This window comes from Mycteria americana, chromosome 7 (assembly GCF_035582795.1).
Source record: "Mycteria americana isolate JAX WOST 10 ecotype Jacksonville Zoo and Gardens chromosome 7, USCA_MyAme_1.0, whole genome shotgun sequence".
In the NCBI taxonomy this organism is placed as follows: Eukaryota; Metazoa; Chordata; class Aves; order Ciconiiformes; family Ciconiidae; genus Mycteria; species Mycteria americana.
Genome location: NC_134371.1, coordinates 27,268,343 through 27,292,610, shown reverse-complemented (window position 1 = coordinate 27,292,610; position 24,268 = coordinate 27,268,343). Strand labels below are relative to the sequence as shown.

The 24,268-nt window shown below is 37.1% G+C and overlaps 1 protein-coding gene across 3 annotated transcripts in view; it reads left to right on the top strand.

Moving 5' to 3' along the window:
* UGGT1 (UDP-glucose glycoprotein glucosyltransferase 1) overlaps positions 1-24,268 on the top strand; it is a 47,178-nt gene that overhangs the window by 17,160 nt on the left and 5,750 nt on the right. For 2 of the 3 annotated variants that reach the window (XM_075507472.1, XM_075507475.1), the window contains exons 13-36: positions 8-99; positions 759-909; positions 1,179-1,298; positions 2,416-2,501; positions 2,956-3,091; positions 4,024-4,155; positions 5,807-5,971; positions 6,195-6,315; positions 7,092-7,190; positions 8,587-8,610; positions 9,145-9,239; positions 9,906-10,112; positions 10,756-10,887; positions 11,846-11,976; positions 14,375-14,470; positions 14,797-14,899; positions 15,385-15,464; positions 15,958-16,147; positions 18,610-18,768; positions 20,640-20,725; positions 21,056-21,140; positions 22,161-22,249; positions 22,716-22,820; positions 23,409-23,493. In XM_075507472.1, coding sequence (XP_075363587.1) covers positions 8-99; positions 759-909; positions 1,179-1,298; positions 2,416-2,501; positions 2,956-3,091; positions 4,024-4,155; positions 5,807-5,971; positions 6,195-6,315; positions 7,092-7,190; positions 8,587-8,610; positions 9,145-9,239; positions 9,906-10,112; positions 10,756-10,887; positions 11,846-11,976; positions 14,375-14,470; positions 14,797-14,899; positions 15,385-15,464; positions 15,958-16,147; positions 18,610-18,768; positions 20,640-20,725; positions 21,056-21,140; positions 22,161-22,249; positions 22,716-22,820; positions 23,409-23,493 — 2,769 coding nt within the window. The remainder of the gene's footprint in view (positions 1-7; positions 100-758; positions 910-1,178; positions 1,299-2,415; positions 2,502-2,955; positions 3,092-4,023; positions 4,156-5,806; positions 5,972-6,194; positions 6,316-7,091; positions 7,191-8,586; positions 8,611-9,144; positions 9,240-9,905; positions 10,113-10,755; positions 10,888-11,845; positions 11,977-14,374; positions 14,471-14,796; positions 14,900-15,384; positions 15,465-15,957; positions 16,148-18,609; positions 18,769-20,639; positions 20,726-21,055; positions 21,141-22,160; positions 22,250-22,715; positions 22,821-23,408; positions 23,494-24,268) is intronic. The other variant, XM_075507473.1, reaches the window with a different exon arrangement.

Sequence of the window (24,268 nt, the reverse complement as noted above, 5' to 3'; positions counted from 1 at the left end):
CTTTCAGTATTTCAAAGGAACATTAGGATTACAACCAGGAGATTCTGCCCTGTTCATCAACGGACTACTTATTGATTTAGACACTCAGGACATATTTAGGTAGGAATGTTTTCTTTTTCAGAATAATTGTATCCTGTTTAGGAGCTTGCATCCTGCTGGTGCATAGATAATAAAATAATTTAGACAGTTTTGAACCTTCTTTACAAAGTCTGTATCTAGGCTAGGTTTAATTGTTAAGTACTGGAAAAAGCAAATCATGGCTCCTTCTCCTTGCAAGTGCATTTCTAACGAAAAAGCTGATGTGAAAACTGGAATACCCTTGAATATCATAATGGGAAGTCACCTTTGTACTTGGTGCTGTGACTAGCAAGATTTTGGTCTCCAAGACTGTCAACATACAGATTTTATTCTGAAGATAGTAGACTGATTCTCAAAGGATAAGCCACTGTAAAGTTTTCATTGAAAAACCACCCTGTATCTTCGTCAAGATTTGTTTCAATAATGTGGAATTGAAATTGCGTATGTATATCATGCTTTAGTTATCTTGATTTAATGTAGTTTTTCCTAGAAATATAATATAATTAAATAGGTTTAAATTATCTCAAGTTTCCTAGGACAGTTAGAAATAGGTGATAAATAAGAAATAATGCACAGATGTAGCAGACTTGTTTATACCTTTCATCTGTTAACCCTTAGGATAAAAGCAAGTTATTTGCTGTGTCTTTAAAATTCAACAACATTTTTTCTTTTCCTTCCAGCTTGATTGATGTGCTACGCAATGAAGCCCATGTTATGGAAGGCCTGCACAGCTTAGGAATTGAGGGTCTTTCCTTGCACAATGTTCTGAAGTTGAACATCCAGCCATCAGATTCTGATTATGCTGTGGACATCAGAAGCCCTGCTATTTCAGTGCGTATGGTTTTGTGTAAGAAATACTTATTTGCCATTGGGCAGTGCAGTCTTGAGTTGTCAGGGGAACTTTTGTTCTTATCTCACAATCAACTCTAAAAACGGCAATGAAGAAAAAAAGTAAGGTTATAAATATAATTAGCTCTTTTTAAAAGCTTAACATTTTATTTGTACAGTTCTCAATATAGTCCATGATTTTAAAATATTTTACAATCTCAGACTTGAGCAGGAGGACTGTCAATCATTTAAATGCCTTTATTTTTTCTTAGTGGATCAACAATCTTGAAGTTGACAGTCGGTATAATTCCTGGCCTTCCAACGTGCAAGAACTGCTGCGTCCCACATTTCCAGGCGTGATCAGACAAATTAGAAAAAACTTCCATAATTTTGTAAGTAGTAATCTGACTAGAAATGAAATGTGCATTTTTTTCAACAGCAGGGATATTAGCTTTTGCAATTTACCTACATATATGCTGGATTCCCTGTCACTTAAATATCTTGAGGTAGGATGCTTTTCTAAAAGGTTTTGTTCTACCCAAACTAGTAATTTACGGCTAATATTACTGAGCATGATTCTCTGGTGTCTATTAGATGCCACAGATTGCTTCATCAATGGAAAAAACCATTACGTGACAAGTGAGAATTTGGTGCATTTCAACTTTGTGATAATACCTGAAGATGGTTAATGAAATCCCTCAGACTTGTTAATTAGTATCTTAACAGGGTTAAGACCAACTTCACTTGTTCCAGTTAGAAAGCATTCTTGCACCGAGACTTCAGAAAGATGATCATCAGCCCTCAGCTTAATCCTGAGTGTCCTTTTAGTCTCGACATAAACTACTTGAAGTTAGATCTAATAAGGAGTTTGTAAATTCTGTACTGTAACTCTCGTCATGTGGCAGAGTGACCCTATAGAAAAAAGGACTCCTCTGATTAGTGGCAAACAGGGACTTGAACCACCTAAAGCTGTGGGAGCATTAATGTGTTATCTTTTTCTCTGGAGTTTAGTACTTTTAACACTGAAATTATTAAATGAAAAGGCAACACTTGGCATGAATAAAGGACCCTAAATTCATTCCGAATGGCCCAGTTCTGTCTAGGTTTGGGCTTGCTCTGAGAATGTCTGAGCAGCATCAGCTCTCCAGGGAGTTGAGCAATGCTGTGTTCCTCAGCTCTGACAAATGCCTATCTCCCATGCCCATCTTAATGGGTGGATTTGTGTACACGCAGAGGCAGAAGCCTTAGATGCTAGGGGATACTGAAGTAAAGATAAAGTACGTAAGGAGTCTGGTCTCTTCTGGTTCAAGGAGTGGCTTAGGGTATTTTAGACAATGGACTTAAAGACTTTATAAGAAGCTATTATTTAGTGGGCCTCATCTCCCTGGCAGTGTATAAAATAAGACTGATGATAATTCTGCACTGAGATGTGAATGAAGCTATCTCTAATCCAACACCTGTACCTTGACTTAAGGGAATAGAAACTTTTCACGTGCAATTTATATGCAGGTGCTGATAGTAGATCCTACTCATGAGACCACAGCAGAATTACTGAATGTGGCAGAGATGTTCTTCAGTAACCACATCCCACTGAGGTAATCACTACGTTTTAACGGGAATTTTATTAGATCGGTTTTATTTTTGTGACTTTTGCAATTGTAAAATTGTCATTGCTAGGACACTGTAGAAATGTTAGATATCTTGTATTGGTAGCTGGGAAGGGCATTTACTAAATACTGTTTCTTATTTAAAATTTTTTAACGTAACTTTTGCTACTAGCAAAACAGAGTTCAGTTTCTTTAACAGTCCAAAAGAAACTTAAAAGCAGGTACTTTGGATGAGAGAGAGATGCAAAGCAAGATTCTAATGGACTTGCCATTAGAGATTATATGTCCTAAGTTTGATTCCTGGCCGTTCTGCTCACAACCTTATCAGTCTATTCCGGAAAAAGCCTTTGTCTAGGATGATGATCATAGCTGAAAGTTGTATGAAGAGTTGATTATTTATTACTGTAATAGATTCATGATCTGAGGATTTGTTTGGTTGCAGGATAGGACTAGTCTTTGTGGTTAATGACTCGGAGGATGTTGATGGACTTCAGGATCCTGGTGTTGCCCTCCTTAGGGCGTACAATTATGTGGCACAAGAAATGGACAATAATTACGCTTTCCAGACTGTCATGTCTGTAAGTATCCATTTAAAAGGGAAATTAATGTTTTAATATTTTCCATGTATGTAAGATTATGTTAATGTGCTAATATGTAGACAATGCAAGAAATTTTTCTTTGACTCTGTGAGTATTCAGAGTATCTCCAAATACTAGTACACGCAATACATGTTTCTTTGTAAAGTCCTTCTGACCTAACTTTAACAAGTGAGACTAGATTTAAATGTGACACTTAACACTTTTGCACATTTTTCTGATCCTGCCTCTGCTCATTCTGCCAATGAGTTCTAAAGTGTCGTATCCTTTCAATATTATAATTTGTTTTGAACAGTTCCTGCTGCATACTTTTGCCACATCAAAGGATAATATAGGTACTCTTAAACGCATTTTCACTTGTGGTTTGACATTGTTGTACAAATCTACAAGCTGGGGCATACTGTAATATTAAACTGCTGGTGACTTTTATTATCTTTTTTTTTTTTTTGTATGTATTCATAAGTCAAAATAAAATCTTGTGCCTTCAAGAGGGAAACGGTTACCTACTTTACATGTGAGGTCTGTTGTATTGGTTATAAACACATCTTGAGTTCTGAAGGGAAGGGTAGCTCTTTGCATATGCTTTACTTGAGCCTTTTTTCCCCCTAAGCACTACTTTTCTCCCTCAAATACCTTTTCTAATTAAAGATGCAAGATATTATTTAAAGAAATACATGATATTTACCTCCTTCCAATCTCACTGGAATGACTACGAGGTAAAGAAAGATAATTATAAGAGCTACAAGTGCTTAGGAACTGTTATTGCAGCTAATAAATATCAAAATATGTTTTGCAAATCTGGCTGTTAATGCCTTATAATTACTGGAATACAGGTGACAGGTCAACTTATGTTTGGTAAGGACAGAAGCTTTACAGTTGCAGCTGTAAACTTGTATTTGTATCCCCCCTTTCAGATATATAACAAAGTAAAAACAGGAGATCAGCTGAAAGTGGAGCATGTGGTTAGTGTTCTTGAGAAACAGTATCCTTATGTGGAAGTCAACGGTATTCTGGGAATTGATTCTGCCTATGATCAAAACAGAAAGGTAAGAATTCATGAAATAGAACTTTTTTCACTTTTTTTGTTTCAACACCATTTTGAAAATATAGTTACATACAATTTCTTGATCCAATTCTCTTACTAATCAGGTAGCTATTCTGTTATCACGTTGGGTGACTTTTAGTAATGGTTTAATAAGTATTTATGTTCAGCACCAAGCTTTATATAATATATATATAATATATTGTAATATCTCTTTTTAAAAATCTATATGTATAGTACCAGAACCAAGATAACTTTCCTGTGACTCATAAGTCATGCTTTGATTCTGGTATGCAGACTTTAGTAGAGTTTAAAATTGCTTGAAAAAAAATTAAGGTGATGGAATGGTTCATAAGAAAACCAAGGGGCTTAATGTCTGGGAGGGATAGGTGTGGGTTTTCTTTATCGGTATTTGAATACTGTGTGAGGTAAACTAATGATGATGAAATCGGAATGCCTTTCCTATAGGGAGGCATTCAACAATCTTCCTCAAATAATTTCTTAAAGATATTTTTAGGGTTAATACTTTTCTGTATGGAGAAAACTGGAAGAGCAAATCACTATTGGATCACTTATATGTGAGATGAAGCAGATTTTATTTGGGATTCTACAGGGTGATGATTATGTATTTTTGTTGAATATTCTAAAACAAAGAATGAAAATACTGTCTACAATAGCTCTGTAACACAGAGCATACTGCTTACATCTGTAAATGTAAGGAATGCAGTCAGGGTTATATAAATAGGCTTGCATGCACACATGCTTTCCAGCTTCCGATGTAGAAAAATGAAGTGAAAAGCATTTTGAGGAAATCAAAACCAGTAAAAGTAAGGCAGACATTTTTGTATGACAGGAGAGGCCTTTTCAGTTTACATACTAGATGCCAAATCAAACCCAAACAAAACAAAAGCAACAACCACATCTTAAAATATTGCAAAGCCTTCGGATAAGGAAGGAAGCCTTTAGAAAGAGCTCATCTCTCCATATAAAGGACACAAGCTAAAACAACACTGAGCACTCTTTCATGTGATCTGAGCTTTGTGATATTTGTGTCATTAAAAGGTCTTGAAAGCCCTCAATTAGAACCTCTAAACAGTAGAACCTGATTAACTTCTGTCCATAACAGAGTATCAATAATGATGGTGCATTTTGCAGTGGTTACATGAAATGGGGAAATTTGCCTTGACATAATAACCCCCTCCCCCACAAGTAAATATTTTTTCACAAGTTTAAGAAATGTGTTCTTAAAAAAATGAAAAGAAAAAACCTCTATCCTGTCTTATGCTACAACTATCAATACTTGCGTTGCATTTGCTTCCATATGCAGATTTCCTGTTGTGTATTTTTTGCTATTACCAGAAAGTGCTCATTGGAATTAATTTATTTACAGTACAAACTTAATGGAATATTTTGCACTTCTGTATTATGAAGCAACTTTTTTTCTTTGAAACTCTGAAAGACAAGGACATCTTCTTCATGTAAGATACAGAAAGTGTCTTACACACTGTAAAAATTAATATTCTCTGTATCATATAAAAGCTGGAAGGACATCTTAATGTGTTAAGAATAGACTTGTGTGGATATTGCATGGAAATGTTATGAACCCTTGAGATAATCAGCTGACGTGGTAAAGCTACTTCTTTCCCCGTATTTAGGCAGCGAGAGGTTACTATGAGCAAACGGGTGTAGGTCCTCTCCCTGTTGTGCTGTTCAATGGAATGCCTTTTCAAAAAGATCAGCTGGATCCTGATGACCTAGAAACTGTGACAATGCACAAAATCCTGGAAACCACAAGCATCTTCCAGCGAGCTGTGTACCTGGTAGGTTCTGAGTTCAGCTGTGACTTTTAGAGAGAAATAAGATTTGGAAAAACTGACTCCAAAAGTTCCCTGGATACGTAATACACAAGACAACTTAACTTGCGTAATTTCTTGGTTTGTTATTTTTGTTGTTGTTGTTGGTTGGTTTGTTTGTTTGTTTAAGTTATCTAAGGCAAATAAACATGTGAAATAACAAATACTGCTTCTTTCTTCTTTCCTTCAGGGTGAATTATCTAATGACCAAGATGTGGTTGAGTATATCATGAACCAGCCTAATGTTGTTCCAAGAATTAACTCAAGAATCTTAATGTCTGACAGAGAGTACCTAGATCTGACAGGAATGAGTAAGGGATGCTTTTAATTGCATTAAACCTGAAGTATCTGAGTCAAAGACTTTTGCTGTCCCAACGGAAAGCTCTAGTGCCAAAGTATTAACAGCACCCCAGGTGATGTTCTAGCCCTGGTGCTGGGGGAGATGTTACGTATGGTAACAGCATTAATGTCTACAGATTTTTCAGAACAGGAATTTGTTTTGATTTTATACAAACCTTTAGGGGAATATGACTCATGAAGTTGAGAAATTAACAATGCTAGCAAAAGCCAAGAACAGTCACATAATGTATAAAGCAACAGCTTGTTTCTTATTGCTAACCTTTTGAGCAGAGATTGACAGTCATCTCTGGAATTACTTAAGATTCGCTGTGCCATATATTTTAGAATTTTTCATGGCTAAATGTATTAACACCCAATGCAGTGACACTGCTGTAATGACAGTGTTGCAAAAACTACTTTTTCTGAGTTGCTTGAAAAATAGTAACACAGTGGATTTTTAAATGTATATTAGTTGAAGTTAACTTATTTACATAAGTGAGACTTGAACAGTTCTTTCAGCTGACTTCTGCATATCAAATATGCAGTGTAGTTACTAATGTAACTTATGAGACAACACAAATATATTCCTCAGCTTATTAGATATTAACAGTGGAAATGAGACATAAAAAGCAGTATCACGAGGAGCAAAATGGGATGTGTTGTTAATGTTCTGGGAATAGTAGTGATTTTTCTTTCATTTTACATGGAATAGTTTGCTTTGGCATCCAATACTTTTTCTTTTCCTCAGATAACTTTTACGTGGATGACTTTGCTAGATTTACCACGTTGGATTCCAAAGATAAGACAGCTGCTGTTGCAAACAGCATGACCTACTTAACAAAGAAAGGTAACATCTGCAGTGGATTATGAACCCAAATCTAATCTTATGTGTGTTTCCAAGTGTATATACAGTTCTCAACACATGCGTTGAGCCTTGTTCAGGCCTGTGGGTAATGGCGCAATCTAAGTATTAAAAAGACAGATTTTTTTATAAGGCATGGCATCTACATGGAATGAGAATGTTCCCCTCTTTAAACCCAGCTTTCAATGAATAATGAAGTCTCACCCAACCTGCTCTTGCTATGTTGCAAATGACCACCAGAAATGCAGCAGTGTAAGCTCTGATCCTGCAGTGACACTGACTAGAAAAATAGAAAAGGTGTTCTAGCTCTCTCTCATAACTCAAAATTACTAAAAGTTACATGGATTCAGAAGAAAATTGTTATTGCCCATTATATAAGACAACACCTAATGTGGTCTGTGCTGTTTTTATTGCTCCAGTGCATGTACTGCTTTTTCAATGATAGTATTGTTTTATTACAGTTATACATAGTCTCCCATTAGTGTTAAAACTCAGCTGTACTTCCCAATGTAAGAAATGCATGCACAGACATAATACAGAGCTTAATCACGCCTTTCCTGTATCCATTTCAGTTAGGAATCATAAACAAGCTGCTGTCATTTGAACCAATTCCTCTTGTTGCTGTCTGTCGTCTTTACTAGACTCTCACAACTTTCCCCAGTATCATCTCCAGCCACTGGCACCTGCATGCACTGCCTTCAATGTTCCCATTGCTCCTCCTTTCTCCTATTTGCCCTTGGTTCGCATTCAGTCACTTAGATCTGAACAAGTTGCTTGTTTTCCCTTTGTAGAGTATTAATTAAACCTACACCTTCGTGTGCTCATTTGGAAGCGTGCATTAATTTGCAATCCCATGGCTTGACATTAATTTGCTTGACCCATGGCTGGGTCACTGTCCCTTCTGTCACTTAAGATATTTAATAACTGGTATCTGATTACAGTAATGCTGTAGCATGTTTATTTTCTAAAATAATAGGAAAGTTATATATATTGCTGGCTCAGCAACAGTACTGAAATAGCACTGTCATGCTAGTTTTTAAAGAGGGAAGATAACAGAAACAGCTAATATGCAAGTCGTAATGGCATGGCAGTTTTTGCAAACAGTCTTCAGAATGATGCCTTCATGGTATGGTATGAAATTGGTAATACGTAGTATTATTAGTGCTGTAGCATGAAAATAAAGCATCAGTCTATTTGAGGGGAAGAAAAAGTCAAAGCTTATTCTAGTAAAATTGCCACAAACTTGTTGCTTGTTGGACTTGAACTTTAGTTATTCAGTTATGCCCAGTACAGTGCTGCAGCTTCTTGATACACATTGGGATTACTATAAAATTATTAATGTCTCTCTCCTTTTCCTCTTTCCTTTCTGCTTTTTGACCAGGAATGTCTTCCAAGGAGATCTATGGTAACTCATGCTTTAGCATTTCATATGTTGTTGTTCTGGGAATTTTCTGGTTCCTTTATAACATTGGCTTTAGAACCAGCAGGAAATGAAGAAAGCTGTTTAAGTGCATGTTTGCTTCAGCACTTTTTTTCTCTCTACAAAACTGATTTTGTGAACAGCTTCAGTACAAAGAAGCGGTATGTCTGTACCCTAGTTGGAATCTGTAAGTTATTTATAGATTCCTTTATAATTTCTAAATTAAAAAGGTAGCAAACAAGCAAAAAAATTAAAAAAAATAAATCCAGCTTAGAAACACTGATGCATGCTGTCCCACGTGGGTTTTATGAATGAGGTAAATGAGACCTAATATAATACTAATACTATTATTCTTGTCTTGTCAGACTTCATAGCTTAGCTTCATCTGTATCTTCCCTATGTAATTTTACTTTTTTTGAAACCTTTGCATGTGGATTGTATTTCTCCTCCAAATGAGGAAAAACTGAAGCTTTCCTTCTCTTCACTCTCAAATTTCTCCCACTCTTATTTTAATTGCAGATGATTCCTTCGTTAGACCTGTTACTTTTTGGATTGTTGGTGATTTTGATAAACCTTCAGGGAGGCAATTGTTGTATGATGCAATTAAACATCAGGTAGGTAATGTTTTCATTTGAATGGGTTAGCAGTGCTAATAAAGCAGTAGGTAGAGGCTTGAAAAACACAGGTTGTGCTTCTTCCTGTTGTATGACCTGGGGAGATTGGTTCTTCCTGCAGGGTCTCTAATTTCCAGCCTCATCTTATTTGTAGAGGCTGGAACATTGCCGACCTTTTTCTACTAGGACAGAATTCCCTCTCGGCACTATGCTAATACATTAAAGAAGAGATGTTCTTTTAAGCCCATGGTTCTAAATTGAAGATGTTTGTGTGTTGGTTTGGAGATGAACATGAAAAATTGCTCTCTGCTCTGTCTCGTTTGTTCCAGGAAGATAACTGAATCATAAAAATAGATAGCTTACTCCTAAATCGCTGTTTTGACAAACCTCTGAGTGGTGGCCATGGTCCTATCTCTCTTATGTAGCACAGTATTATGTAGAAGATTCCTGTCACAGTGGTGCCTGTACATAAACTAAATACTTGATGTTAAATTAGTTCATTTGTCCTTTTAACCTTGTGCTGTTATTTACCTAATTCGGAATCTGGTTTTCTGGTTAAGAAATACAAAGCTTTTGCTATAGAGTTTATTATAATAGACTTACTCTTCTCATTTAAAGCACACCTGAAATCTAAAACTTTCCTAATGCATGTTTCATTAAACACAGAAATCCAGCAATAATGTTCGAATTAGCATGATTAATAATCCTAGTGAAGATCCAAATAGCCAGAATACACTTGTTGCTAAAGCCATATGGGCAGCTCTACAGACACAAACGTCAAATAATGCCAAGAACTTCATCACCAAAATGGCAAAAGAAGAAATTGCAAAGGCATTAGAGGCAGGAGCCGACATCTTAGAATTTGCTGTTGGGGTAAGCATGTTTGTTGGTATTTACAAAGGTAGGGTACTTCGCTTGTTCTTCTAATGAATTTTTTAGTGTGGTATGTTCATACGCAAAAGATGCAGTAACAACGGAGAGTAACACTGTTGGTTTTGGTGTTGGTTTGGTTTTTTGCTGTGAAAGGTAAACTTACCTAAATATAACAGTCCCCCTAAAAATAAAGCAAATCCTCATACATATCAAAGCTACCTAACTGTGAAAAGTCAGAAGGAATACAGAGTCAGGGATCTGTTTGAGTCAGTCAGTTGTTTCTTTGGGGGTTAAGAGAGAACTGTAATCTCTTTAAAAAGCTGAGAAAAAAATTACAATTACATTTCTCAAAGTAGGTTTAAAAAAGTTAGGCAAGAATCACTTAAGAACAGAAGAATGGAACAACTAGTCTAAGTAGCAACAATTACTAGGGCTGTGACCCTTCACATCATAAGTTGTGATAATGTTTGAAGGTGACAGGCAAGAACTAGGCTCAAGACCACAAAGAAAAGGGACCTGGGGATAAATTTTAGCACGATACAAAGATGTTCTTGAATGAAAACAAAAAACAGGTGCATTTAAAAGAAGTGTGCAGAGGTGTACTTTTCTTTCCATTTCAATATCAAGTATTCTTTTCTTTCAGGGTATGGATATCAATATTTTCAAAGAAGCTTTTGAATCTCCCAAGGTGGATTTTATTCTGTCCCATGCGATATATTGCAGAGATGTTCTAAAGCTGAAGAAGGGGCAGAGGGCTGTAATCAGCAATGGAAGGGTGAGATCAATCAGCAGACAGTAAAACTGATATTCCACATGTGGGAAGGAAGCAGACCTTGAGCAGCAGAGTCCAGGGATCAGACAGAGTCTCAGCCTTCTTTACTTCTCAGCAGTCTTTAGGACTGCTTCCAGTTTGATTTATTCAGACCCGCGGTGACCTTTTCTTTGTACTGTGTGCAGTTAGTTTTTGGTGTTTTGTACAAATTCAGATCTCTCAATAACAGAGTTGCTTTCATGTTGGCAGTGAATTGAGTCCAGGGGCAGAAAGGGATGATAAATTTAAATGATTGTGCTGCTTCACTTCATTGGGCAAAATGCTGCTATATCTGGCCCTGATCAAGGTGCCTTGGTCTCTTCCACCAGCTCTTTTTACAATAGCCACTTAGACTGGGCAAATTATGTTACAATAGTATTTCACTGCAAATAGTGAAACCCAGCTGTGTACAGCATTCTGTTTTCTTTTGATATCTGCTTGCTAGTTAAGAAAAAAAGCAAGTTCCAGTGGCTACTGTATACTTTAATGGGCTAAAAATTTCAAGCGATGAGTTGCGGTATTCTATTTATCTCATTGGCAAAATAGCAAGAATTGTCTAGGTAGCTTTTAGGCTTCTGAAGGCTAGAGGAGTGAGATTTGCTGGTGTTTTGCTGGACTACTGGAATTGGCCTGGTATTCTGTTGCCCCTTCAAGATGTAGCATTGCATGTTTAATTTAATATGCCTGATTTTTGTAAACCCAACACTCAGTGAAAATTTTAAGCATTTACTTTATGCCTTAGTCTGGGACTCTTGGCTCTAAATAGCTAGAATGATCTCGGAAACTCTGCTGTCATTGACATTAATATCAACCTAAACAGTTGATACCCACTGAGACTGGGCTGGAGTATTTATTTAATAAATCTTTGAATTTTGTTTCAGTGTAGCCTTACATAATAATGCTGATCCCGCTTGCTTTGTAGATTATTGGGCCATTAGAGGATGGTGAGATGTTCAATCAGGATGATTTCCATCTCCTTGAGAACATCATACTAAAGACATCAGGACAGAAAATAAAATCTCAGATTCAGCAGCTGGGATTTGAAGAAGATCTGTAAGTAAATGTGAAGAGGCTTACAAAAAAAGTGGTGGTACTCTTGATAACGTGACTTTCTGCAGCCTGGAGAAAGCTTTATCATGTACACTCTGAATAGGTGCTATAAACAAACATGCATATGTTCATATGGTCAAGGCTCAGCTGTTCAGAGGGGCAAGCAAGAAAGGAAAAAGATGTAAAATATCTTTATTGGGTTTGAAGTGCTTTAGTGACTTTTTTGTAGTTCACAGTCTCCTGGAGGTATGGAGCTGTAACTATATCCCCCAGATTCAGGAGGCAGTTCTGAGAGTACTGGTAACCCCTACTATGGTACTGTGCTCAGAGTTCATTGTTTTTGATTCATTATCTATATCTAGTAGCAACCTGCCATGGCTGGTCTGTTACCTTGTAATGGAAGCTGGAGGAGTTGTGTTGGCTGGAGCCTCACTGACAAGTGGCAAGAAACTGGGAAAGTGCCCAAGTCTGTAGGAATTTACTATAGAGCTGTTCAAGTGAACATGAAACAGTAAATGTATTGGTACTCGCTGAGATCACAGTCCTTGGATCACAGCAGCATGGGCAGCAGCAGCCTGCTGTGTTATCTGAGGAGTTCAGGAAGTGGTTTCTTGGACTGGGGGGCTGGGGAGGGATACAGGTGGACTGAAAAAGTAAAGAATGAGGGTGGTGATGCATTCTACAGGGGCTGGCTAAATTCACTGCTGTGTTGAGCTAGATGAAGTTTCATTCAAGGTTTAGTTGACTCTGGTTGGTGGCAGCTTTACCAACAGAGAAGATGTCTGTATGCAGAGAAGAGTTGTTTGCTGCTTAGGATGTGTTATGAACTGGTATAAATTGCTGCACATTATTACATTTATTCTTGAAAATGCTTTCTGCACCTGATTATGTTTCTGCTCCTCTAAATGGAAGAGAAGCCTAACTTTTCATTAATATTAAGGCCTTCAGACTTCTTGTGGGTTTTCCCCCGGCTAAATCTTAACTAACAGGCTGTTTTAAACCATTTACCTCCAATATGTCAGGGTTTCATAACTCATATGTAGGATTACTACTGTATTGATTTAAAAGCAGAAAGAAGGGAAGAAAATGAGACAATGGAGTATGCTTTCTGAATCTGTTTCTAGTTCAGCTAAGTGCTGCTTGGCCTATCAATATAAAAATCATTTTAGTAATATATTTCATTGTCAGTACTGCGGAATCATGTAAATGGATTTTAACTTTTTAAAGAGAAACAATAGGAGAGAGGTAGAGATAAGAAAATGAAAATCATAGTTCTAGGTAATTACTGCAAAAAGCACAGAGGTCAGCTAATCAAAAGGAAATAATCTTCAGGTTCAAAAGAACTGAAGTCCGTAGGCGTTTCTTTCATATTTAGCATTACATTTTTCCATGATGCTGCTTGACTGTTAAAGGCTGATCAAGTACGTTAAGCATGAGGTCTTTTGCACAGAAATCTTGTGTGATTCTGAATCCTAGGAGGACAAGTTTTAACAGCATTCCAAACACTTTTGCCTCCACTGCTGTGTTGGGAATCAAGAGAGACATAAGGGTGATAGGGTGGAGGAAGACGGCATAGTTTGAACATAGGCTAGTTTTGGACAGAGCAGTGGTTTTTTTGTTTGAATGCTGCCAAAGTTTTTCGAAAGCTTTCGAAATTATCTGCTGCATTGGAAAACACTGTAGAACTTGGCAGACTTCACCAGGCTTGTGGTTTTGGTATGAACAATTTAAACAGCTGTCTCTATAAATCTATGAGACTTACTTCCTTCAGGAAAAGCTGACAGACCTTTATGTTACAGTATTGCTTCTTGGCAAAGCTATGATGTACAAATCAATTTTCACTGAACTTTCAAGAGGTTTTAAAATTTCAAGATTAACTATATTCTTAAAACACTACACTGAAAATTTATGGGAATAATAAAAAGGAAGAAGTTGTCAGAAAAAATTATCTTTTAATGATAGGACCCCTCTCTCTAAAGTTTCTCCACATACAGGATTGCTTCCTAGTTCTTACGAGTTGCAGTGTAAAATGGGAAGACTGGTGTGAAACAAAGGTTTGATCTGAACCACTTATGGGTCTAGGAGAGGTTGGTGAAGTTCAGGAATGCAGTGCCTGTAGCATGGTTGACCCCTAAAATACCAGTTGTTCTGTATTTGTTAAAGAGTTAAACCCTTTGGTACCCTCAGTAATAAGGATACAACCTGTTTAAATTAATGGCAGATTAACCTTAAATATGTTTAATTCTTCAGAGCTTGTGTAGAGAGGTAGTAAAAGTGTTAGTTTGTGTATCTGAATTCAGTCTGTCTTCTCTTTTGCTGCTAACTGGCAGAAATGTGATAGGTACATGCATTTTCTGAGTATCTGCAAACTTTTTTTTTTCCTTTTCTTTTTTCTTTTCAGTGCAAGTGACTTGGTAATGAAAGTGGATGCTCTTCTTTCTGCTCAACCAAAAGGAGAGGCAAGGATCGAATATCATTTTTTTGAAGAACGATACAGGTATAGGATTGCTGGCATTTGCTGAGCAATATGCTTTTCATTGTCTTTTAACATTCCCGTGGTTTTAAGTTGCATTTAACTTTAAAAAACATCCACGTAGCAATAGGAAAGTCCCAAACAGTTTTCAGGACACAGTGAGATTCCAGAAATTAATTTTGTCTACCTATCTCTGTAGACGTATATGTATATGTGTATTTTTTTCTCTAGCTAGTTTCAGAAGGCGCATAGCATTTAGGAAGTAATTTGAGTTCAGAATGAGATGGATAGTGTTCTCCTTTGTTTATCCATATGCTTGATACTTTAAAATGGTTTGTTCTTCTGTTTAGTGCAGTTAAACTGAGACCAAAAGAGGGGGAGACATACTTTGATGTTGTGGCTATTGTTGATCCTGTGACCAGAGACGCTCAAAGACTTGCTCCGTTACTTTTGGTATGTATACAACGTTGTAATGCATTTTATGGCAACTTCAAAAAGTTGTCTCAGTTCCATGATTTTGGAATGTTTGTTTTCCTCCTTGACTGGGTGGTGACCAATGGCCTTCTAATAGTGCGTCCGAGTTGCACAATACATTTATTAGTGGAAAAACTAATTACACTATACTACACACTAACAAGATCATACTTAGATATTGTCTAGATAGCTTTTAGTTTCACCATTTTAATGGTTTAGTTTGCAGCAACTCTGTTCTTGAGGAAGAAAGTCTCTGCACCCCAAAAAGAATGCCTGTAATGTGAGGGAGCAGGTAACTGTTCTTCTTAAACCACCAACTAAAAGGTGGGTGTGGTGAAGCAAATAATGAGAAGGGAGGATTGAGAATGAGCAGGTAACATGCCTTCTTGAGGTCTTGTCTATAAAAACAGTGGTCAGCTTTCCTAGTTAGCATTTTAAGGGATGTCTTTTTCTCATTACTTTAGGTTTTGAACCAATTGATAAATATGAACCTAAGAGTGTTTATGAACTGCCAGTCCAAACTTTCTGACATGCCACTGAAAAGGTAAGCAATACCATGCCAGGATTAAAAAGAGAGAGAGAAAGAAAAACCTGTTGGAATGTGCACAGAAACATAGTCAAATGTCCTATAGGAATTTGAATATCTCAATAACTGCTTTTAGCTCATTTATTTAGTAGCGCAATTTCCCACAGAGAATCTGGGAATTTGTGGATAGCATGAGGTAATTCTGCTCATTTACAAGATGGGTGCATTTTTATTTGTGTAAGTTAAACAACTTACTAATCTTAATGGTTGAGTCTTGCACATTCTGGTTGGTCCTTCAAGATGAAAATTCTGAGCTGTTCTAAGGCCAACACAACCTATGTTGTTTTGGACAAAGCCTCCTATCTGCAAGAGGGAATAAAAATTCTGTATTGGGCTTCTTGGAGACACTGGCGATCTGGGAAAGCCTATGCTGTCAGCAAGTTCACCAAGAGTGAAATATTTTCAAAGTTTGGCAGAAATACGTTCTAACATTTTCTTTCTGAAATTTCAGCTTTTATCGCTATGTTTTGGAGCCGGAGATTTCTTTCACAGCAGATAATAACTTTGCTCCAGGACCAATTGCCAAGTTTTTGGATATGCCCCAGTCTCCACTGTTTACTTTGAACCTAAATACTCCTGAGAGCTGGATGGTGGAATCTGTCAGAACCCCATATGACCTTGATAATATTTACCTAGAGGAGGTAAGAGAAATCAGTGCATTCCTATTACTGCATTTAAATGGCAGTGTTTTTTCCAGGACTTATTTTTGTAATGGGAAAGTAATGTAGGATTTTAAAATGCTAATAAACATAGTACTGTGGATATTAACACTTTTTATGTTTGCAGACCCCTAAACATTTTCTAGGAGAGATGCAGGTAAACCTAAGCTCACTGACAGTAAGATTGCTGTTCTCAATTACTCATGGATGCCTGAACCACAGGTTGAAAAATACTGTAGGCTCAAAGCAGATCCTACGGATGCTTTGAGTGTGTATATATTACATTTCAGTGTGTACTGAGCTAGAAACAAAGAAACTCTTTGTTGGTCATTAAATAACTTTTTCAATTTATTCGTTGAAAAATTCTTTCAGATTAGAGCTCCCTAGAGCTAATGTCACAATTAAAAATAAGATTGTTATTTTTTAAACTCTGTTTAGAAATTTTGAAGTAAGATCTGAGTCCTGTTCCAGTAAAGTAAATTCTACTTACTTTTCCTTGCTTTGAGAAGCCACCAAGCCAGTTTTAGCTACCTGTTCATTTTCACAGCTTCTGTTACCGGCAAACACTCCTGTGGCTAATTATCAACCTCTTGCTGTTAGCAGTTAACTTTAACTTTACTACTTTTCAGAAGATCTAGAAATAGTGGGCTAGTAAGTGGTTACAAAATGCATTACACTAACATGTTATGATGGGCACTAAAACCACATATATTAGAAGTTAGAAAATCCATGTGTGATGCAAAGTAGAAAATTTTGGACTTCAGGGTGCAATGTTAAATAATGAAAGTTAAATTAGATGGTCAAATAATCTTTTCCCTTGAAATAATTATTTAGTTGGCCTTGAAGAACTGCAGATATATATTAAACCCAGTAATTTTATATGTATAATCCAGCATATGCAAAAGATGCCAGACTGACAGCTTTGGAGGCTGAAGTCCTCTATTTATTTGCAGAATGGGTATGGCATGGGCAGGGGCAGGACAAGCTTCCCCACCGATATGCCTCAACCCTGACCTGGAGGAACCACCTCTAGAGGCGAGAGGGAAGTTCAGGCTCCAAAACCAGCCAACCCTGGGCTTTGTCTGCCAAGGCAGGCCACAGCAGCCCCAGCTGTGTGGGTGACTCCTGCAGTACAGAAACCTGTCTGCTGCATGTGTAACAACACTGTCAAAGCCTTTACAAATAGGCCTCTTGAAAAGCAACAGTCTGTACAACCTTGTGGTCATTACAAATGTGGGTTACTTTTCTCACTGAACTTTGTATTATTAGTCTCCTCTTACTTTTGCATCTCTCTGATATTGTTTGGGAATATGATGCAGTATAGTGGTAGAGTCTGGTACTGCTAATCCTGTACTAGTTATTCAGAAATCTAGGAAATCAGATGGTATTGTGTGGGGTTTTTTGTTGCTTGGTTTGGTTTAGGTTTTTTTTTTTGCTTTTCATCCCTTAACCTAACTGTAAAGCCATAAACGAACCACCAAATGGCTGATGCTACTATGCATTCCAAGCCTCTGATTCTCACGCCCCACACCCCCTTAGATTAATTGAAAGCCTGAGAGAGAGGGGGATTAAATGCGTCAGGCATTTGAAGTACCATCGTGAGCCTCCAAATAAATAAATAGCAGTTTCGCTTTTACAGATGCACAATTTCCAATTCCTAATATGCAGTCTGTTGGTGCTACAGCAATTAAACTGTCATTTTGGATGTGCCATGAGTGAAGATGCTTTGTGAGATTAGACTACTATTTTGTTTCTGTAGTGTCCTCAGGCTACATCTCAATTTAGCCTGGTAGGGACTGAAGGTTTTCTGGGTTTGTGGTTTCTTTGATTTTTTTCTTTTCTTTTCTTTTCTTTTCTTTTCTTTTCTTTTCTTTTCTTTTCTTTTCTTTTCTTTTCTTTTCTTTTCTTTTCTTTTCTTTTCTTTTCTTTTCTTTTCTTTTCTTTTCTTGGCACTTTTGTTTGGTGTAGAAAAAAGGAATTGGTATTTCTGACAGTGCCCTGTCACACTGTAAGAGTAATGCAGAGCAAAACAAAATGTTTATTTCAGATGATAAATAATAGAGGAGATAAGCTTTAAACAGGTTTAGATTCAAAGTTATGGAGCCCATCATATACCTTTTATGAGACGCCAGACCGATCACTTGACTACATTCTCCAATAAATGTTAAAAAAAACAATAATTGTGAAATAGAGCAATAGTCCTTCGCTCTTCTTATCCTAGCATCTTACTAGTTGAGAGTCAGGGACACTCTTAACAATATGTGTGTGAATTTCATCACTCGAAGGAGCCTCTTTGAGGCTTTCGAGATATTTGTTTAATAAAATTACTCTGGTAAAATAAAGCAAGTGTTATTTAATCACTACAGCTATTAGAGAGTAACTGAATCACTAAAAATTTGCACTTTTGAGCTAGTGCTGAATTCAGCAGTATCTTCTCCTTACAGGTGGATAATGTTGTAGCTGCAGAATATGAATTGGAGTATCTGCTTCTGGAAGGACACTGCTATGATATTACTACTGGACAGCCACCTCGGGGACTCCAGTTTACGCTGGGAACTTCAACCAGTCCTGTGATCGTTGATACCATTGTTATGGCCAACTTGGTAACTATTCAATTGAAACTGGCAAGAAATCACTGCTCCTGCAGTTAGCGCAATCACTTGCATAAACCATTGAGTATTTTCTAGTATGTGGGCTATGAATATGTGGTGTTACTTACATTTGCAAGCAACTGTGGAGTGTAGCAGAACCGCATCATTCCTAACATTGATGTCCAAAACCTTCCAGTGCACTTATTTGTCTCCTACCTTTTTCAAGATGTACTCCTCTCCCTTCAGCTTGCCGAGAAGGGTCTTCTGGAGTATCTTAAAATGATGCCAATATTCTTAAACAACCTCTTTCCAGGGAACGTCAGACAGTTCTGTTTTTTCTAGACATGGTACTTCTTAGACCATCCACTCTGGTACTGTAAGCCTAGGTGGACAGTTGTCTTGTTTTGGGACCCATTTCTTCAGGAGATCTATGGAACAAATGGAGAGAGTCAGCAGGACTAATTGACATTCTAGAAAACAAAGGAAGTGTGAAAGAATGGGAATTGCTTAATTTAGTTGAGAAAAGGTGACGTAAATCCAAGCATATGATTGTTCCCTGCAGCTGCCTTTATAAGGTAGCTGCATAAGGGATCAATCTGTTTTCAGTGTTCAACACTGGGCAATGAGAGAGGTAATGGACTGAAACTATGGCAAGGGAAATTAGCCACTGGAATATTTTCTTGATATGTAATGTTAGTGAAAAACTGGAATAAATTGCCTATTGTGGTTTTTGGAATCTTTAAATGTATTAAAGAAAAAGCAAGGAAAAAATGTTCACCAAGTTCGCTCAGCATTTATTTTAAAATTCTGACACTCTGTGCCTTTTCTTAGCCAAAGTATATCCTATAATGATGTAATATTTCTTGTTGTAGAAAAGATGATGACCCTTATTTTACGTGTGATCACATTGTGTGTGTGTGTGTATGTTGGGGAGTAAAGCTTAATGGCTTGGAGGTGTCTTTTTTCTAATTAGTTAAACCAAACTGTGTGTACCACAGTATACAATACTGCCTCTGGGAATCCTCTTCCTCAGCTCAGTGTCTTTACTGTGAAGGGGTATGAAGAGACCAGGAACATGCCCTGTGCTGCTTTTTTTTTTTTTCTTTTTTTTTCAAAGCAGACTGGTTCACAATATGGAATTGCATGCATTTGGGGTCACTGTACAAAACTGGATGGGACACTGAAGCATCACTACAAACGTTTATATCTTCTATAGGTATAATAATCTAAATCGCAGAAGAAAATTTTCAGAGCTGGAACCTGAAACTTCAACAAGACTTGTACACAACATTTGAATTTCACATTGTAATTTTTTAAGTTCTGTAGAAGAGATATGTTGTAACATATAAACGATGTTACTATTTCCTGCTGTAGCTGAAGTATTAGTCTGTAGAGCTTCAGAATTGATTTAAATTTTGTTTTGTAGGCAAGGTTTTTGTGGACTGCTGTGTAGTTACCAACTAGTGTTTTGAAATTCACTAACCCCTTCATGAAGGCAAACTTTGGCAGAAAAAACTTTGGGATTGCACTGTTCCCATTGGGACACCCTGAAGACTTTCTGTCGTCTAACAAATAATACGAGGCCTTTTCATACTTCTGTCTCTCACAAAAAAAACCAACCAACCAACCAACAAAACAAAAAACAAACAAACAAACAAACAAAACCAAAACAAAACCCCCCAAAACACAACAATTTTGAATGGAACTTCTGGGGTTTTTCTCCTGTTCTCTGGGGGTTTTTTAAGGCCTTATGGTTATGTTAATCAGCTGGCTTACAAATAACTATTTTCTGATATAAAACAGTGAGTCAAAATACTTGACTTAAAAACTTGTTTTTCTACATTTGCACTTTCTGGAAACTGACAAATATTCTTGCTTTACAGGGTTACTTCCAGTTAAAAGCCAATCCTGGTGCATGGACTCTAAGACTCAGAAAGGGCAGATCTGAGGATATCTACAGAATCTACAGGTAGGACAGTGTAAGAAATACTTCATTTTTTTTCTTGTGAAACTTTTGAAGTAGGTGAACATTGTAAAATGTGAATCTAACAGTTCCCTTGCCAAAGTGTAGTGAAGTGAACAGCAAATTGCATTTTGTACTGAAGTTATGTGAGATGAAATAAATTAATTCATTTAAAAAACCCAGTGTGTGTTCAAATACATTTATTTGTTACTTTGTTGCATGTCTCAAACCTCTTTTACAGTGCTAAGGTTTAATACCATGTAGAAAAATGTGTAGAAGAAATAAAGAACATATTTCTGCTTTGTAGTAAAGGTCAGTATTTTACTGTATTTTCAGCCATGATGGCACAGACTCTCCACCTGAAGCTAGCGAAGTTATTGTTGTTCTCAACAACTTCAAGAGCAAAATTATTAAAGTGAAGGTGAGTTTAAAAACTAGAGTTGCTCTTAAAGACTGTGTGACCAATAGTGGGGAAGAAACTCTGATTAAGGCCTGATGATCCCTTCCTGCAAGCATACATTTGAGGCAGTTTGCGCACAGTTCACATCACAGTATCTATAATGGAGAGAATTATCTGTAGACTTGGTTTTGGTTTTTTCGGCCAGGTGAGAATTGACACGTAACTGCTGTTCCTTTTGTATGCCCATGAGAAACAATTATGCTCACATTTTACTGACTCAGTTGTGCTTATGACTTAAGAAAAAAACAGTCAGTTTTGTATGTCCTATATATGTCTAGTAATAAACATTCGGTGTATCCATTGAGTCAGTATTTTATCTGTTACAGACAAATTTGACTCATCTGTTAATAAATTTTCTATCAGTCTGATACAGAGTAGGTGAGAATACATTTTTTTAAAAAAAGGGTAAATTAGTAATCTACTGTCTCTTAGGGTTGCCTATCAGATAATGACATATCAGTGAAAAGTTTAAGGAGGACAACTGATAGATAAGCGATGGTTATAACACATCTGCTTCACACTTCCTCACAGGATTTCCTTGTGCTACAGTTAATTCTGGGACATTCTCCTGATTTGCTGCTTTGTCTATGTATCTGCTTTGGAGTCTCAGTGGCCAATAATACCTCTTAGTAACAGAAAGTGGTGTTGAGGTATTGTGTTGGGTTTTCCAGGGGTTTGGTTGGTTTTGTTTGAGGGTTTTTCTTTGCCAGTCTCCATCATCAAGGATGGTCACTGAACACCTCTTAGCAAAGCATTTTAACCATCTAGACTAACATGCCTTTGGTCTCTGAAAACAGCTTTGGAATCTGTTCTGAAAATGTCAGCTCACTACTGGGCTGTTTCTCCAGACAGCTTAAGTTACCTGTCAGCTCACTGGACATAATTCAAATGGACACAAACAGAGGCAGTGTCAAAATAACACTCCATAGCTGTTTGCCCAATATGTAGTTCCACTGACTAAAGCAATGTTATGCTTTACAGGTTCAGAAAAAACTAGATATGATGAATGAAGATCTACTAAGTGATGGTACCAGTGAGAATGAATCTGGATTTTGGGAATCTCTCAAATGGTAAAACTAATTCAATAATAATCTGCAAGTCTCTTGAAACTGGAAAACTATTTCATGATACAGTTAGGTCTGTGATATTCCACAGCCATCTACTAAGTCTTGCTAACTCCTTATCTTTCATAGCACCCCCCTGTTTCTAGAGAACTGAGCTACTGCTTTGCACCTGCTTACCTTCCCTTACCCCCAGTGCTACCTGGGAGCCTGAAAACATTCCAGGAGCTGTATCTCAGCCAGCAGTCTTTCAGTTGAATAGATGTTCATATATAAGCTGTTGGGTCTTCCATGTCTGTGTCTGCAGCACTCTGCCTTGTGGAGGATACCCTGACCAGTGTGGGAGGACGACACCAAACCCCACAGTTGTACTATATTAAACCAACACTGTAGCAATTTATGATCTGTTGCACTCTTTCCTACATAGCTGGGCCTTACTATCTTGTCCTTTATGTAAACATATTTGTCCTTTCAGGGGATTCACCGGAGGACAAAAGAATGAAGATGTGAAACAGGATAAAGATGATGTACTAAATATATTCTCTGTGGCTTCAGGACACCTGTATGAAAGATTCCTACGGTTAGTTCAGAATTTATAATCTGAGGGTCTCAAATGGTAGAGGTGCCCTGCTTTCCACAAGGAAAAAGGTTAGAATTTCCAAGAACATTAAAAAAAAAAAAAAATTTCAACAGCTCAGAAATGCTCTAGATTTTGCATCTACTGTATTATAGGAACTTTTGTCTGCATAACATTCATACATTCAAAATAGACTTAGTTTAACAGATGGTATGTTGCTGTCCTAGAATTTTCTCACTACAATATAACCAAATGCAAATGTATTGTTAAGTTACAGAATAACTCATAGTTGCTTTGGAAAATAATCTCAACTTCTGTTCTCAAAGGATTAGGAAAGCCAACAGGTTGTATATTCTCTGACTAGTTAAAGTACATAGATATTTGGGGGTTTAATAATTTTGTAGATAAAATCAAGCAGTTTCCAATAGGCTGAAGCTACCCCCTTTTTCTTCCTGTGTGAAGATCAGTTACCTGACACACAACTGCAGTTAGTCCAATAATGTAAACCAGCAATTTGTAATCTGTTACGCAGCTGATCTCTAGTAGGTGGCAGTTGTTCTTGTAAATGCTTTATTTTTTTTCTTTTGCTAGCATAATGATGTTGTCTGTGCTGAAACATACTAAGACTCCTTTAAAGTTTTGGTTTCTGAAGAACTACTTATCGCCTACATTCAAGGTTTGTTACTAATTAGAAATTTATTCTATTGTGGGGAAAAGTTTTAAAAAAAAAAAAAAAATTGCAACTTGTGCATCATACTATTGTGTAAACGTATATACAGTTACCTGTCTGTATACCTTCTATTTTGACAAAGCATCAAGTTGGTATAAGGTGGTGGTTCTGCCTAGAAAGCTTTGAGAAATAACAGACAGGTTGACAGTGGACCCATGCTGAAGGTAAATGTTTACGAGAACAGCAGATATTAGGAAAACCATACTTGAAAGAATCTCAACTTTTTTTGTGACTTGCACGATAAAGGTGTAGATTTTAAGATGAAATTCAGGGCTATAAACTTACATCTAATACGTAAGTGTTGAAAGATTATAGGAATAAAAACAGCAGAGAAGCAGTGCCTATGACTAGGTATGGAGAGAGCTTCATAAGAGGAGACATTAAAACCATGTTTCAGACTGACTAGAGTACATGAGCAGTGCATGGTAAAGAGTGACGCAGAACCCAGATGAGTATACCTGGAAATACTTATCAATTACATGTGATACATCATAAAACAAACAGCAGGGTTCAGAACAGAACCCAGAGGTAAATGGACGTCAAAATGTTCAGGAATTTGCAACTTTTACTATTTAATATTAGGAAGTAGCATTTCTTAGAGCATCTTGCCTGTTCAGCATGAACTCAAGGGGAAATAATCGGCAGTGTCCGCATTGCTGCAAACATGGGCTGTGCTGTGACTCTGCTGTTGTCAGTCATCTCTTGGGGTGGTGCAACAGTA